An 18,031-nucleotide genomic window follows, 5' to 3' on the forward strand; every position below is an offset into this window, starting at 1 on the left:
TAAGAACACAAAATAACAAAGAAGGACAAAGCAATTTGTGGTTTCAAAAAACTTAAAATAGAACCGTTCAGTTAAAGAGAGAGCAGAGAATATATTCAAAAGACAAAGTATGCAAAGGAAAGCAACTGAATACATTAAACCAAAAAAATAAGGGAAACAGAAGTGAGGATCAAGAAACAAACAAACTATATCTTCAAACTTAAGTAACAAATGTCAGAATAGAACAGAACGGAACAGAACTGAATAGTCATAATTATCAGACAAAGTCTTCCCTAAAGCAAAGAAATCCAGTGTTCAAATCACTAACATTTTAGTTAAAGCTTGCTTTAAGTCACAATCTATTTCCACTGCAACTAACCAAATTTCAGTTTTTATGAGACATTTTAAAGCAATAAAATAGTCAAAAAAATATCTTAACAGAAACTACATTGGCTACAGCATACTTAAGCAGCAGCGATAGGCACTGCTCGAGGAAAGCACAAGCACAAGCTACGCTAAGAACCTTAGGCATTCAAGAGAGCTCACCTTCCTTATTACATTTAGGGTCTTCGGGAATCATCAATTCATTATTAGGGGTCATCTGGTAAGTCTTGGAACCTATCCTCAAACCAGCTTTGTATCTGAAATCTCCCCGAAAATAAAGGATTAATAAAGAAAGAAACGATATCAGAAACAAAAATTCATCAGCTTAGAAAATGTGTGAACCTCAGTCCATCTAACTGCAGGTTTCCGGCACGGCCAGCAGAGCGGCTGCACTTATTTAAATAACAGAAGCGATTTATATTGTTGCAAAAAAATATACAATTGAATTGGTTTAGATCAATTTGTGATCTCTACTTTTTCTTTATTGAGAATTAGTTTGAGATTCTACTTCTATGTCATTCTCTCTTTTTCACTTTATATCTTTTTGGTGATTAATCTACTCTAACCAAGAGCACTCAATCATTATGAATGGATCGAAGAATAACATGCCAAGAGATTAGAGGGGTTTTATGCCTACAACTACTCAAAGGATAATCTAAGTTTACCCTACTTGAAACTTGCATCACCAAGCATGAAGGTTCTGAAAGCAGACTGAGAAACCAAAATGACGAGTTCAGTATATACAAGAGATACGTACTGATGTAGAAATTGTCTTCTTTCCATTGGTGAAACGAATAAGGCATTTATAGTCAATCGCTTCACCAGCTACGGCCATTTTATTCCTCACAGCTTTAGGCTTCAAGGATGCTAAAGGCACACCAAGAACATGAAAAGGAGGCATAATGAACTAAATTCAGTTTGCAGAAATATAAAACCAAAAATATTTGATCAACCAAGAAGCCAACACTAACACACACATACACACATCGTTTAAGTGTAACCCAAACAGAGCCCGTCTCGGTGCTGCGCTCGAACATGATGGTGAGTTCATTGAGAAACGGATCTAGCTGTAGAAGAACCTAGTAAAAAAAAAATCAAAATAGCAGGGGTTAGACTTCAAACATTAAGATGTTAATTCTTGCAAAATATTGCATATTCACCAAGATAACATGCCGATTTTTCCAGCATATTCCGCATTCATTTTTTTTTAAATAATAACGATAACAAAAAATGAAGGGAGAAAATCTTTACCTTCACAACACCTCCAGTTTTTCTTCCAGCCAAGACATCCATTAGCGTGGTTTTCCAGCCCCGCTTACTCCAACCAATGCTGTCAACACTCCAGGCCTAAAAGCTCCAGTAACATTAACAAGCAGTTGTAGCCTTTCTTCTTATATCCCTTGTTGTTTCAATTCCTGAAGAAATAATTGATATCTTTTAGCCTGCCAGAAAAATAAAGAATACTTTTTTGGGTGCCATGCGAGATTTCTTTTTACGCACCAAAGGGACATCCACATAGTAATTGATATTGCTGAAAGCCATGGAAAGAGGTTGAAATGGGGGAACCATTCCTCTTTGTTTGAAATGCTTTCCTGGGATGACAACACAATAAAATAAAATGAATGTCATTTCCCAGCTGAATAGAAATAACTAATAACTAAAATAAAAGAGAAGAGGAAAAAATGTGGAGAAGTAACTAATAACATATGACAAGCATAGATATAGAAGCTAAACTTCAAATTTATACCAGCTTTTTCATGATCCCCCAAATCTGAAAAACATTGAGCTGCAATATTAATTATTCCTATTCCTTCAAAAATTTCAGCAGCTTGCCTAAGAATTTCGTGCGCATCCTCAGGATTCAAATCACACAAATGGTTTGTAGTTGCCCTAAGACCAGCAGTCTTAGACTTTTTCTCCCAGTAGGAGTCCGCTGCTCTTTCAAAACACATTGTCGCCAAGCAGAGTTATTAATTAAAATGACTTATCACAACCAGAGTTTCTTGGGGCAAGAACAAATATAAACACAAAGTTTACTTCATTTAACAAGTTTCAATCCTCTTTCATAAAAACATACAACAACTCAGATCTTAAACCACACACATAGCAAAGGAACAATTAACTCAAACCATCAATATCAATCAACAAAAATTAAACAAAATCAAAATCCTAACTGTGAATGCTTAAAGTATGAAAAGATTAACCTACTACTAGTTGATGTAGAAAAACTAGAATAACAGAACATGCAAAGCAGTAGCAGTTCAGCATCACATGGCAGCAGCTGAGCATTACCACAGCTGTAGTAGAACAGAACCAAATGTCAAGAAGCTTAGAAAAAAAAAAAACCTAAACCAAATATCAGATTAGAACAAAAAATAGAAATTTAGAAAAATCTGAAAAAAATGAAGAACCAAGAAAATCAAAACAAAAAATCAAATTCAAAAACAAATAATCAGATCAAGAAAAATTTTGAACAGATAATTTACCACGGTGCTGCGAACGCTGAACGTAGCTGACGGAGGTGCGACGAGTGAGGGAGATGGAGACGGCAGCGCGATGACTTCAGAGAGGGAGACGGCAACGCGGCGGGTGCTGAACCATGGAGGGAGGAGTGATGATTGAGGATTTGTGAGAGAAAGTGAGCGTCGACAGAGGGTTTGCGATAGAGAGTGAGCGCCGAGGGAGGCCTTACCAGAGTGACTCACTGCCGAAGGAGGGATAGGTGTTTACAGGAGAGACGGAAGGAGCGCCGATGCAGGGAACACCGGCAGAGGTGGCACCTACGGAGGGGTTGGAACGAGGTTGACCAACGAGTGTTATTGGGGGAGAGAGGGAGGGCACCGGCGATGAGCTCTATGTTAGGTGAAGAGCGCCGCCGCCGTTAGGGTGATGAGCTCTGTGTTAGGGTTTTTCACTTTTCAAGGCATTGTATCAAAGAAGAGGGTGTGTTTCGAAGAAAGGAAGAAGTGTTGTTAGGGGGTTGTTGTGTAAAACTGTTTGTTTCGAATTAAGAGGGGTGGAATCTTTTTTTTCTTTTTTGGAACTTTGTGGCCACACTTATAAAGCGTGCCGAAGGATTTAGAGGAAACGGCTACGCTTTAAAAATGTAACGATAACAAAACCATTTTGCCACGCTTCAAAAGCGTGCCAATTTCCCTCTATGGTCACGTTTTTCAAGCGTGGTAATAAAAAAACGTGGCCAAATTTCTAATAAGTGGCCACTCTCATAAAAGCGTAATGATTTTCCTCCATAGTCACGCTTTTTAAGCGTGGCAAAAAAACATGGTCAAATCACAAATCAGTGGACACCCTCGTAAAAGCGTGGCCATTGACCACTTTTGGGCACGCTTTAAAAGCGTGGCAAGAAAAAAGTGTGCCGACAGGCCTTTTTTCTTGTAGTGTGCATTTTTAAGACTAGATGGCATAACTTTATAACAAAAATTATCGTGTTTAGAAATAAATCTAAATTAATCTTAGTCATCATGGTGCATTAAAATTTGATTATATCTGTTTTGTCAATTTTTAGCAAATCGATGGTGGTTCGATTCTAATGGTCTGGGAGCGAAACATACTCCTTTTTTTGCAGGCATCAGTTCTATAAGTGCATCAAAGGTTCTCGAATTAGACGAGTATTAAAATAGGAAATAAGTTCAAAAAAATGCCAAAAAGGATAAAAAGAAGCGTAAAAGAAAAGATTCGAAAAGTAAATTGACTGAAATCGAAATAGTTTGCATTGAATTTAAACAAAGCAGTAAAATACCTTCGACTGAATCAAAGAACTTTTGACATAGAAATTAAAGACGCTGAATTGTAAATTGGACAAAGAAATTAAACATTGCTTGAAAGATAAATTGGATAGGAAAAGTAAAGTTTTACAGAAAGTGTAAATGGAAATTTAAAGACAATGGAAGGAACCCTACAGAAATCGAACTCGAATGCAGACTCAAAAATTTGCTGGGGATGTGAGTGTGCTTGAGTGTATTTCTGAAGAAAAGTTCCAACCCCTATTTCCTAGAACTTGCTAGAATTTATAATCTACTTTCTATAACCGACCATTAATTGCATGGTGCTGCCTTGTATGTGCATTCCTTGGTAACCGTTCCTCCTCTTTTGCTAATGAACGTTACCAATAAATTTCCAACTCAGAGAAAAGCCTTCAACTTCCTTCTTTGAGTAAATGCTCGATTCCCCATTTTGAAAGCGACATTTGATCCTCTATTCGGACTATCTTCCCGATTCACCAAGGTATCAAAATCAAGTACACGCCAGACAACTTCCATTTAACATTGGTACATGTGTCTTCGATTTCTGCTCCCTTCTTAACTTCTCTCCAACATTTCGAATTAGCTTATTCTTTCGAAAGTATATCTCGACCAACAATATCCAAAATATATATCCATACAACTTAACAATAAAGCTAGAAGCATTATCAACAAGTTTATCAATGCGAGGTAAACGATAAGGATCTTTAGAGCATACTTTGTTTAAAATAATAAATTTAATACACATTTTTTATTTACCAGTACTCTTTTTTACCATAACAACATCGACAAAACAAGTGATAAATCTGATTTCCCAAAGGAAAAGTATAGGCAACCAACAAGATTTTTGAACAATGTGTAAACAATGTGAATTAATAGGGTTAAAAGAGTAAATTTAATTAGTAGCATTAAATTAGGGTGTAGTGTATTTTTATTTGATTGGTGGTTGTTCATGTTGTTCAAAATTTTCATTATTCCCCTAGCACTCCCCTTTCCCAAATAACTCCAACAACTAAACGCTTTTGGGTTTCTTTAAAAGAAGCTTTCTTTCTTTATCTATCCCAAGGTTTCACTTTTTTTTTGTGGAATCGGTTGGATAGAGGGTCTATAGCCAGCTTATGATAAATTATGGTCAGATCAATGCCAGATATATCAGTAGGCATCCGTGTGAACAAGTCAGCATTCTAATAAAAAATATGAATTAAGTTCTCCTTTTCCCATGCCTAAACATTTCCAATAAAGGTAAATTGGTCAGGACCATTAGTTAAGGTAACCTTCTCCAACACTTCTATAGGAGTAGGATGATATTGTAGTGCTATTGCGGATCCAAATCAGATAGGTATGGCAAATCTTCCATGTTATAGACTGTGCAAACATGTTGTAACTCATACGATGAGGATTTATTTAGAGGAGCATGAAGATTAGCATTGTAGCATTGCTAAGCTTCTCAATGATTGGCATAAGTTGTCATCCTGCACATGAAACTTGATACAAAAGTGAACAGTAAAAATAATAGCACCAAAAGCATTTAAAGATGGACAGTCTAAAATAATAGTATAAGGACTGAAACATTAACAATGAGATATTGTATATTGATGCACGTCGGATGTCGGTTAGGAATTTCACTAATTGAGAGAATAGATTCGTTATAAGTATAGCTCTCAACTGACAAATAACACGGATCAAAGTTTAGAAAAAGGGTGTCACAATTTAAATCAATAAAAATCAGGAGTTTTAAATCTCGGGTCGTTTTTTCACAGACTAGCAATCAAGTGTGCATCATTGGTTGCATTGTGAACTCAGGGATTTTTACGTATAAGATAGAAATTAATGGCATTAGAAATTAAATGAACTAAAAACAATGAAATGACAAAGAGCTAAAATTAATAAACAAGCAAAACAATGAACTAAGCAAGCATGAATAGGAATAACTAGTAAGCTACCACTAGATTAAAGGACAATTAATAAAAACTACGGAAGATTGAAGCAATAAGCTAATGAGGATGTAATTCAAATGCATGAAAGAATCTTGACTAGAAGTTGAGAGTTAAGAAATTCTATCATTGTCATAACCATAACCATGGCAATTACAATGGGTTAATCCAACTTAGTTAACCCCTAAAGCAATGAAAAAAGTCAAGTAGACATAATTGACCTTAATCCACAAATCCTAGCTAATTTACTAATTAAACATGGTAAAAAAAACTAGCGTTAGTAGAAACAAGATTAACTAACAACCCAAAATTACCATTCAATGTCGGACATTAATGACTCTAGGATCCTAATTACTCAAACTCCAAGTCAAGGAATGAAAATCTACTCCATATTCAAAATGAGAATTTCAACAAACATTTGGTGGGCACAATAACAAAGTATAGAAAATTTTAAAATCTAATAGAAACTATAGCCAAACAATGCAAACAATCAATACTATCAATTCAATCAAGTATATATAAATCTCAAAACATCAAATTCATTAATAAAAAACTCAAAAATTCCCAAGTAAATATATTAACAAAATAACTTCAATTATAAGAAAGTATGAATAAGTGTAGTGTAAATGATAAGAAAATAAACAACTTACAATTGAGACAAACTAGATTCCAAAATTAAAATGTAAATTTCAAACTCTAACAAAACCTAATGAGAAGTGAGAGTTTTCTCCTATGAAACACTATGAAAAACCTAATTATTAAAACTTGGCCAATTGATTTCCCCATGTGTTGTTGTTATTCCCCCCTTTGAGAGAGCTTCGCATGGCTTCAGAGCTCCAAATTTGGGCCAAAGAAGCCCCCAAAAATGCGCACCACATGACTTTCTAAATAAGGCACGCGTTCGTACTCATGCATACACATAGCTTTGTGTGCGTACGCACGCACCTGAGTTTTCCACTTGTGCGTACACACGGTTATGTATGTGTACGCACGCACCAGAATGCTCCACTTGTGCGTATACACGGATAAGTGTGTGTACGCACGCACCAGAGTGCTCTTCTCCTTTGTTTCTTCATGAATCCTCCCACTTTGCATGCTTTTCTTCTACTTCTTCAAAATCATCCTTACTTATTGACCCTGAGATCGCTCAACAAAATATATTACGACATCGAATGGAATAAAAGTGGAATTAAATTAACGATTTAGAGCACAAAAAGCATGTTTTCAACAATTGAGTGCAATTTAAAGAGAATTCACAAAAGCATGCTTTTCAAGTGAATTCACAATAATCTTATTATCTTATAATTTCAATTAAAGTATTTTATTTTTAATTAATTATTCTTTGGTACAACAAATAATATTTTTAAGTAATTTTAAGAATTTAATTAGAGTTAAAATTAATATCCTATGCGTCAATTTTATTCAAACTATCCTACTCTAATTAAACCTAAAAAATTTCCAAATCAAATCCTATTTTTCATCTAAACCTAATCCTAATTTGATCTAACCCTAACCTTAGCTACCCCACCCCCTCTAACCCACGACTCACACACATGCACACCAGCAACACACACACACAGTAGCAGCTGAAGCAGAAAAGAAAGAACGAAAGGGAAAAAGAAAAGGGGAGCTGCGGGAATGGGAAGGAAGAAGACAGGAGGAGGAGGGAAGAAGAGCATCACTGCTGTGTCACCACGTCTCGCCGTCGGAGCTCCGCGTCACTGCCGCTGTCATGTCACCACCAGGAGGGAAGAAAGAGAGAGTGTTCGTGGAGAGAGCTGCGAAGAGAAGGACTCATGCCAACCAGTCACCGTCTGTGGGGAGTCATCGCTGGTCTGCATGCTGCTAACGTCCCGACATTGTCGCGAGAAGGAGAGAGAGCCACGTTGGAGGAGAAGAACCGTCGCGGAGCTGTCCCTGCCACTATGCCCAGCTGCTGTCACGAGCCTCGTCCTCGCGGATGGGGGTGCACTGCCAAGCTCCAGCGCCGGAGAACCCCGCTGCCGTCGTCGATGACCACTACTGATAAGGGTTTTGAGTTGGTTTTCCTTTCCGTTGAGTTTCCAGAAACTTCATTGTCACTGCATATTGTTCAGGTCACCGCTGCTGCTTGATGTGGCTACCGCCGAACCGGTTTAGAGACCGCTGCTGCTTCATTTTTTCATTATAGTGAGTATTTACATCTCGAAATCCTCCGTGTTAGTGTCCTGTTGCGTGCATTAAAGTATTTACGATATTAATGTGTTAGAAATTAGTAACCGAGTTTACATGTAGCGATTGAGGCTGCTTCTGCTATTGAGAAAGAAAGCGGAGCTGAGGTTTTGGTTGCAGTCGATTCGGGTCGAGACGAAAGGAATTCTGTGAGGTATTTGGGCTATAGTTTCGACTTATCGAGGTAGGGGTGTTTTCTTAAATTCATTTTACTTTTAAGAGTTGTTATAAGTCGATAATAGTATGAAAAAAATATTTTTATAATTACATGAGTTTTATGAATTGAATTGAACTGTTTGGATGGCTGTGATTATTTATTTGATTGGTTTATTGAATTATTGAGGAAGCTAGTTATTTAGCTTTGCTATTTTAGTTTGTTAAATTGGTCGTTATTGAATTGATTTTCCTTGAATTACTGGAAGATGTTTAATGTTAGAATTTGGTTTGATTTTGGAAAGGATTTGATATTTGAAACTAGTTGAGAATAGGTTGGAAAATGTGGTTTTGATGGGACCCGCAAGGATGGCATAGTCCAAATTTTAGAGGAGATGTTGCCCAAATTTTTATAAAAATTAGAGACTTTATTTAAAAATGGTTATTTAGAAAGATTTATATTTTCAAGGATTTATAATTTGATTTTTTGGAAATTATGAAGAAAAAGTTTATGTTTGGTACTTGATTTATTTAGAAAAGAATGAATTATATTTTAATCTGAATTATTGAAAAAAGTAATAAGTGGTTTGATGAGAATGAGTATGAGAGTGAAGATTGATTTTTGAGTATGAATTTTGAATAATTGAAAGTCAATGAGAATGAATGTGAAAATGAGATTTGTATTTGATTGAGATACCTGGGTAGTAGCAAGGATGGTGGTTCATCCCGCTTGCTCCAGGTCAATGCTTGAGAATTGATAATAATAATTGTTTTAGACTGAATGAATGTATGTTTGAGATATCTGGATAGTAGCAAGGATGGTGGTTCGTCCCACTTGCTCCAGGTCAGTGATTATGACGCCTGGGTAGTATCAGCAGTAGTGGATTATTCTGCTTGCTCCAGGTTGAGCTTTTAAACACCTGCTTGGGTAGTAGCCGCAGTAGTGGTTATTCCACCGACTCTGGGTTAAGCGGGTAGTAGTAAGGGGGTTGTAGCTCAAACCCACTTGCTTCGCAATGGTGTTTCAGTCCATGGTTAGCTACCAGGACATGTCGCGTTGGCTATATAACCGACAGATGATATCATCAGCCATAGGATAGGCATTCATCATATGCACTTGTATGCTTTGCTTGAATTTGAATTTGTTTGGGTTTGTCTAATTGCTTAACTGTTATTAACTGCTATCTGAGCTATTTGATGTAACTGCAATCTATACCTGTGTTTTTCTTGTATGTTTTGCCTGTGTTTGTTTCTGTTGTAGTACCTTTGAGTTTGGATATTGATGATGAAATGATGATTTGCTTGTGGAATTGTTTGAGTCGCTGAGTTGAAGGCTGTGATTGACTTCTGATTGAAGTATTAGTAAAGTATGAAAAATCAAGTAGGTTCAGCATAGACTTAATGAACTTATGTTTGGAACAGATTGATCATTCAGACTGTTAGGAAGCTTTTAATTTTCTTTTATAGGAAAAATTGAGTTTGGAATTTCTGGATACTTAATCACTGAGTTTGAAAAATAGTTTTCCTACTAAATATATTCTTATAATAAATTCTGAAAATCTGTGGTGAGACCATGTGGTTTGGTTCGCACCCCTTACAAAGTTCTCTTTTCAAGAAACGGACGAAGAAGCTTATGAAGAGTAGTTGAGTTTAGCTTATGCGATAGAAGATGTTTTAGTTTAGTTATTATTATTCTTTCCTCGCCATTAATATTATAATTTTTGCAAGAGGGATAGGAGTTTTGATATGTGAAGTTTATATATTGGTATGATGTATACTTAATCGCCTTTGGGCCCGGTTCAATCGGTTCGGACCCATTCGACCCAATTTTAGGCCAAATTCTTTAAAATTAGTGTTAAAATTCATATTTTAATTATTTCTACCTCATTAAACTATAAAATTTAATTTTTTAATTTTTTTAAATAATATTTAATTTATTATTTAATTATTTACTAATTACTCGAGGTTTAATCCTACCCCGTAACAAAAATTTTCGCTCTCGAAAATTCGCTCTCAAATCTTCATATACGCTCCCTCAGATTTAACCGACCTCTTACCATTCATTTTGCCATTTTCCAACATCAATTTAACACTCTATTCCTAATTCAAGCCTAAGTCGTACCCATTTGTTTCACTTTCAGCTTCGTCTAACTCTTTCTCAATGACTACAAACTTCCTTACCCTTCAAGAGTTCTTAAACGTCAATTCCTTCTCGACTATGTCAAACACCAACTAATTCCTCAATCTCTTAATCTAAGTCAATCCATTATAACCTAAACTATGCACTCACACTTTCCATTTCTCAATCCTACGTCAGTCCTCAAAACCATCCTATATCCCAAGTCTCCTTTTTCTTGTCACTACTACCCAAGAGCCAATCACTGTGCTTCCACACTGCCACTCTTATTATAAACCATTATGAACTCAAATCTTCACTCGCTTCCACGAAAACATCTCCTTGAATCTTTTTACCTTTCTAACTAAAAGCCATTGACCTTTACTCTAGCTGCACGAGTTCAAATTCCTTGGTTGTCTCCACCACCAAGTCTATTATCACCTCCTTCATCGTTCCTTGTTTGTTCACTCCATCCCTTTAGCAGTAGCTCGCACAGAAGCAACCATATTCTCCAAAGCAGCTTTAAAATCAACTGTATAACCTCACTCACGTCCATGAGACGCCCTTTGGGTCTTGTCCACACCGAACAATTGATATTAAGGTGATCAGTCTTAATATCTCAGGTCTAGTGCTTCAATTCTCCAAAAGTATGCTCATGAACATCTATGCTATATATGTCAAATAGATATCCTAAATAGCATATACACACAGCCAAAGTATGCTCAGAAGCATAGTCAGTCCGTCCTTCAGGCTCTATAGGAACGAACTACTCTGATACCATAATGTAATACCCTACCACACAGATCTTTACGCCTAGGACGTAAATCAAGGGTGGTGAGACTCTACAACCTCTAAAAATAAAATACGTACATAGATATAGTCGAAAGAAGTTATAACTAGGAGCCTGGAAAAAGAAGTTAAGAAAAATCAAAACAGAAATCGCGTCGCTCACGAAAGTTAAGCGTAGACGGATAAGCAAGATTGAAAGGAAGGATAAAAGACCATAAACATAGATTAGAATTCCAAAATACAAATATCAAGCTCCGAACTCGACCTGCGAAACAAAGGCTAGCCAGAGTATATATATAAACATACATATAACCCAAAATATCCTAAACTCGTAAAACTGACAACCTGTTTCTCCAAGTCAACCTCTAAGAGGAACAAGCATAAAATACAAGATGGAGAATCTTAATACATATATAAACATAAATAAAATACAACCCTAAGTCTCCAGGGTTCTTCGCTTCCACAAAGCCTCCAGAATGCTCACCTAACCTGCATCTGAAAAGCAACAATATGTATGGAATGAGAACTGGAGGTTCTCAACATGGTAAAGGTGCCCACATAGTTAATATAAAAAGTTTCGGAAAAGTCAGAGGCAATCTTAGAACTCCGACACTCATATTTAAATCTTAAAATTTATAAATGGAAAACCATAAATAGGGTAGGTTATCAAAGGTTCTTATTTCTAATTCCTTTCTAACTTAAGCCCTAATTTCCGCCATCTTCCAATCCTCCAAAATTCCGTTGCAGAGACAAGCAATACAGACAAAGCAAACACAAGTAGGATACATATACAACAAGTAGTAAATATAGCATGTAAGCATAATAATCACATAGGCAAGCCCAATTAATGCACAATCAAACAAAACACACATATGCATATGATGTATTCCTGCCCTATGGCTGATGAGTCTCATTTGTCGGTGATATAGCCAACTCGACATGTCCGGTAGCTAACCCGGACATTGTTCTCTTGAAAACTGGTGATCGGTACAGTACCACGATCCTCACCTGGTGAGCGGTAAACCACCTCAATCCCCATATATGTTTTTAATTGGAAAACAACACATACGCGAGCTGTAAATAACAACGATCCCCATAAAACAATTTCAAACCAAATTCATTCATATAATCTCAGCATTCAGCACTTCATAATCGAACTCAACTCTCATCATTCTTCTTTCTCATCTCCTTCCCGGAGCAAGTGGACAACGCCACAGCCTCTTATCCGGTCACACATATCTCATTGAGTCTCAAATTCATCATCACTACCATTATCATTCTCCATTATCACACATTCCATTCCATTCATCAATAATTTAAACTCGAAACATAATTCATTCTTTTCTAAATAAATCAAACTTAAAGCATATAATCCTTAAAACCAATTCTTTTTAAATAATCACTTCAAACAAAGCTTCTAATTTTTTATAAAAATTTCAACAGCATCTCCTCTAAAACAAAACTTTCTGCCACCCTTCAAGGGTCCCAACCATCAAACTAAACACCTCTCAGTCATTCAGATCCTTCCTAGTATCAAATCATTTCAAAATCAAACCAGTTCCAATATTAAATCTTTTATAAAATTAGACTACATGTTTCTCAATCAATCAGTTCAATTCAATTTCACAAACCTACCATCAACCCTCAACACATCAACAGTCATCATTAATTTATACTCATCAGAATCATAATCCAACTCATACAAATTCATTCATCCTTTATACACACATCATATACCATATATACAATCCATCAATAATTCATTCAGTTTATTCCTATCTTAAGGCCTTCTAACCTAAGTTTTCACGTGACATTAAACATTAACTACGAGAAACCAAAACTATACCTTGGCCAATTCCTCCCTAAACTCGAAACACCTCAATTATCCATCATTTCTCATGTTCCAAAGCTCCAACTCCTCACCAATTGAATTTTCAGCTCCCAGTATTGAATTCCAAGCTTTCAATATCCACCAATTTAACTCCAATTCAATAAGATATACGATCTAATTCATACAATATCACAATAATCAACATTGAGTTCACTAAATCACCTATTCACAAGGGTTAGGGTTTTCTTACCGTTATCCATGAGTCAAATGGACAAAATTCGGTGATTATCGACCGCTAGAGTACCCCTAAACCATCAAAATCACAAAATCTCTCAATTACCAAAACCCAAGTCATGAACTAAAAAGGGAAGAACTGGGTGAGAAAACATAATTCACTTACCAAATTGTTTAATGAGTTTTGTAAAGAATTCCGAGACGAATGCGTGGCCGCTGACGGCTCATCATCAATCGAAACTCCAAATTAAAAGTTATGAACGATTGAAGTTTTGGAAGTGAAGGTTAGGGTATTTAACGTAAACCCCTCTTCTAGCAACGTGAATGGTCTTCATTTGGAGAAGAAGGCTGATTCTTGGTGTGTATATATATATATAGGGTCTTTGGGCCAGTTTGGACTCAATTTAATCGATTCAATCCGTTCGATCTAATCTTAAGTCAAATTTTTTAAAATTAATGTTAAAATTTATATTTTAATTATTTCTATCTTATTAAACTATAAAATTTAATTTTTTATTTTTTAAATAATAACATAAAAAAAGTAATAAAAATAAAAGAGAAGATGAAAATTTCGAGAATTATGAGAAAAAGAAAAAGTACATACTTTCATTTCTACACAGTATATATCTATGATTTGAATTATTTGACTATTATTCAGCTACGATCTACGTATACATGTAGAAGGATTCTACGTGGGTATGAGGTCAAATCAAACTGTAACTTCATTAAATCTATTAACCAGGTTATGAAATTTAGCAACAAAAAGAAATTGACCACTTCTTGTACAAGTGAATAGTATTTATAGTTTTATCAAATTTTTAATTAATTTTTTATATTTTTTTAATTAAATTTCTATATCATATTAGATTTTATAATTAAGTCTCTATCATGATAAAAACGTTAGAATTAACAGAATATTAAATTAAAATATATAGAATATGCAGTCAAGTGTTAGATATATATATTCGTTTTATTTAACAGTATATTTCGTTAAATCTAATACTTTTATCACAATAAAGACTTAATTATAAAATCTGATATGATAGAAAGATTCAATAAAAAAAATATAAAAACTTAATTAAAAATTCAATAAAATTATAGAGAACGATAGAATAATTAATGTTATTTTTTATCCTGAAATAAATCATTTAATAACCGGTTCCAAGTTCACCGGGCTGAACGAATTGGTTCAATCCGGTTAGGAGAACTATTATATCACCCCATGTCTAAAGTAAAATAAAAAACGGAAGTGTACTCTTATGATTACTAATTAGCTTCCGATGTTTCAACAACAATCTCGCCAAAGACGTGCATACATTCAAAGGCTACTAATTCCATTTGAAGACGCGTGGGGAGGTTTTAGGGCAATAGGCTCCACCTAATTTTTTTTCCTCAATCAAACAAGGAAAAGCTGGAAAGTTCTACATGGGGGCTAACCATTCTTGTCTTGGCCTTCTTTGTCCATATTTAAGGTCTTATTTTTTAATGTTGCTAAAAACTCTCAATTCAAAGTTTCAAACTATTCCGGCGCTCCTCTAAACCTTTTTCCTACATGAAATTATTGAACGAATAAAGCGTGGCCTAGAGTCATGTAGTCATAGTTACTAAATACCCGCTAGTACAGATACGTTTACACGGTACATTATTTGTTTAGTATTTAATTAAAGGTGAATGCTTTTTTTTTTACCATTTATCTAAAAAATAAAATAGTCTAATTTAAAATTTTTTAATTAGTTTCTAATCATTCAAATAATTAGTCTAAGAAATAGAAGAATTATATATAGAAATTAGATAAGAGATGATGTGAGAGTAACTTATTTACAAAAATATTTTTGTGTACAAAAAAAATTCAATAATCAAATTAACCATCATATATTTGTATATAAATACATTATGTGTTGTTTAATTTATTTTTAATTTTTATTTTGTATTCTAACAATTTTATATGAATAACTGAATTAAAAACGGATTATATATATATAGTATGATTGATTTTATTACGTGAGAGTGAATGATAAAAGGTTGTATGTACTTACAACCACTTACCAAATTATGAAGTTAAAGAATAATGCATGCGCCGTATAATGAATTTGCTTTTCTTTTTCAGAGATTTCTAGAAGTAAAAGAAAGGAGGGAGGGTTGGTACTTGGTAGATGTGATATCACACGAACCAAAAATATTAGATGTATCATTTTTTTTGTGTCGTAGTATTCTTGCAGTAGTAACATTCGTGTATATTCTAATTAATTACATGGTTTCAAATATAAATTTCTATGTCGTGACAATTTCACCAAACATACAGCTATCTTTTAATAGGTAACTTGAAAGGATAATTAGCTAAGCTTGTAATGTTTACCGTTGTTCTTGGAAGGTTTTCTGTATAACTAATATATAGTCATTTGTAATTATTAGTTTCAGTCGTAGAATGTTAGGGAGGAGGAAACGTGAAGATAATAATATGATCTGCAACGAAAACGCGTGTGGATTAACTACAAATAATCGTGAAGAAGTCAAAAAGGAGAAGACAAAAATCTATACTTAACGTGCAATATTTATGAATGTATGAGCTACAGTTAATTTTTTTTTTTTTTGGGAGCGCAACCTAACCAACAAGTGTAATAACGCTCGTTTTAGTGTCTCAAGACACAAATATTGTCTTCAGAATATATAGACTCGGGCATAATTATACTAAAAGTCAGATAAACATAAAATTTTTAACGTGTTTGGTATTAGTGTACAAGATACAACAATTTAATTCAAATGTTCATTTTATCTTTATTAGTTTTCTAGTATCATCTACCACCAACATTAACATTAATACTGTCGCCACCATAACTTTCTACTACCATCATTGTCACCTGCAATTTTTTAACTTCATCGCAAAATACCATCTTCAATTTTCATTTATTTATCAGCTCAGCAATTCAATTTTTCATTAAAAAAAAACTGAAATAGGTTGAAATAAATTATAAAAAAAAAGTGAGAAGACAGATCTCAAGAATGGTCCACCACTATTTTGGGTTTTCTTTATTTTTTTCGCCTTTCTTAATGAAATTGATTCAAGTAATAATGGAGACGAACAAATTTGAGCAACACCTGATGAGTGTAAACGAATAAATCTGACCGAAGATGATGACCCATGGTAGTGATAGGCGCGCCTGTGTGAAGAGAGAAAGAGAGGAGGAGGAAGAAAAAAAGGGGCGTAATGATGGCGGGCCGCAGCAGCGGTGTGGAGGGCACAACAATGAAAGGAGAAGCAGAGTGATGGGTGTGGCGATGCGAAGAGAGAAAGAGAGAAGAAGATGAGAAAGAGAGGAGAGGCAATGGCTATGACGGTGGTGTGGAGGAGAGACAGCCACGAAAGAGGGAGGATGGAGAATGGAACGTGGAGGTTGGAAGAATTTTGAGGTTAGAAACACAGAATAGAAAAGATAATAAGAGAGAAAAAAAGAAAATTAGGGTTAAATTAATTAAGGATATAGTTGGAATTTCAAAAAAAAAAAGAAGAGATAAAAATGTAAAATTTTGTATCTCATAAGTTATGTCTCAATATTTCAGCTCAAAAGAGAGACACTAAAAATATATATTTTATGTATATTTAAATAATTAATAAATATTAAATAAAATAAATTTTAACTAATTTTATCTATTTCTTTTTGTTACCAAACATTTCCATATAAATATACTCTTCGCTAAACATGCCACAGCTATATTTCAACAGCTGAGACTTACTAAGTAGTTGCATTCTTTTTTTTATTTTATTGGTAGAAGTAAGGCCAACAGCTTCATACTACTGTCAAGCTCAGGGGATCAAAGTATCATTTAGCTTCAAAGAGTAGTGCACTTTCATTTAAGCAAAATAAGGTGAGAAACTTTCTATATTCTAAAGTTTTTGTTCATGTGCATTAAGTGGGGTGCGTGGCCTTTAATTTTTAAACACTTGAGTGCATAACATGCCTGATATGCCATAAGCACAGGTTTAATTTGCTATATAATCATATGTGAGATCTGATTTCTCTAGTTTTTGTATGATAATAACTATGCATCTCTATATAGTGCTCTATATACCATTTCATAGCTTTCTTTCTTTATTGTATTTCGAATAATCTGTGAAATTGTGACAGAGAGTTGGATGAAAATAATAAGTTCATATATACTTGATAGTAACTGATCAAGAAGTTGTTTTTGGTTATGATAGCATGGTTGATTATGGTGTGGAAAGAAAGAAGTCAATGGAAGCACGCTACTATTATGGCATCGTATTCCTGATAATGAATCTTGTTACCTGGTTTTTCCGTGACTATGGCCAAACTGTCTTCTTACCTTGGCTTCATTGTAAGTCATTCTTGTATCATTATTTCCCTTTGGCTCTACAAACTAATATGCACTTTTTTTTTCCATTTCCTTTTTACTTTTTTCGGTAATTAAGAAAAATGACAGAGTCACTGCATTTTATCAATATTTTGAGCCAACACTTTAATTATATATTATTAGAATTTAAGATTCAGAATTTAATCTTTTAATATTTAAAATCAGTTAAGAATTGATAAAAATTACTAAATTTTATTAGTCATCTATTGTCCTAAAATTAAAAAAAAATAATTAATTATTAACCGTAAAAAAATTAACAATAAAAATT

The 18,031-nt window shown here is 34.4% G+C and overlaps 1 protein-coding gene and 2 long non-coding RNA genes across 3 annotated transcripts in view; 1 reads left to right on the forward strand and 2 right to left on the reverse strand.

Annotated features, from left to right (window-relative positions):
• LOC107628363 lies at positions 1,192 to 1,967 on the reverse strand. The gene is made up of 3 exons (XR_002357535.1): positions 1,864 to 1,967; positions 1,349 to 1,778; positions 1,192 to 1,230 (listed from the first exon to the last, which is right to left on the reverse strand). It is a non-coding gene; the product is annotated as an uncharacterized LOC107628363 (long non-coding RNA).
• On the reverse strand, positions 2,082 to 3,269 carry LOC110267725. Its single transcript, XR_002355616.1, has 2 exons — positions 2,850 to 3,269; positions 2,082 to 2,296 (listed from the first exon to the last, which is right to left on the reverse strand). It is a non-coding gene; the product is annotated as an uncharacterized LOC110267725 (long non-coding RNA).
• The window catches only part of LOC107627309 (probable serine incorporator), a 19,097-nt gene continuing 18,176 nt past the window's right edge, over positions 17,111 to 18,031 (forward strand). Inside the window, exons 1-2 of the mRNA XM_021116931.1 lie at positions 17,111 to 17,256; positions 17,591 to 17,727. Of these exons, the coding sequence (XP_020972590.1) occupies positions 17,592 to 17,727 (136 nt within the window). The 5' untranslated portion in view covers positions 17,111 to 17,256; position 17,591. The remainder of the gene's footprint in view (positions 17,257 to 17,590; positions 17,728 to 18,031) is intronic.

The sequence above is a fragment of the Arachis ipaensis genome, chromosome B02 (assembly GCF_000816755.2).
Source record: "Arachis ipaensis cultivar K30076 chromosome B02, Araip1.1, whole genome shotgun sequence".
Taxonomy (NCBI): domain Eukaryota; kingdom Viridiplantae; phylum Streptophyta; class Magnoliopsida; order Fabales; family Fabaceae; genus Arachis; species Arachis ipaensis.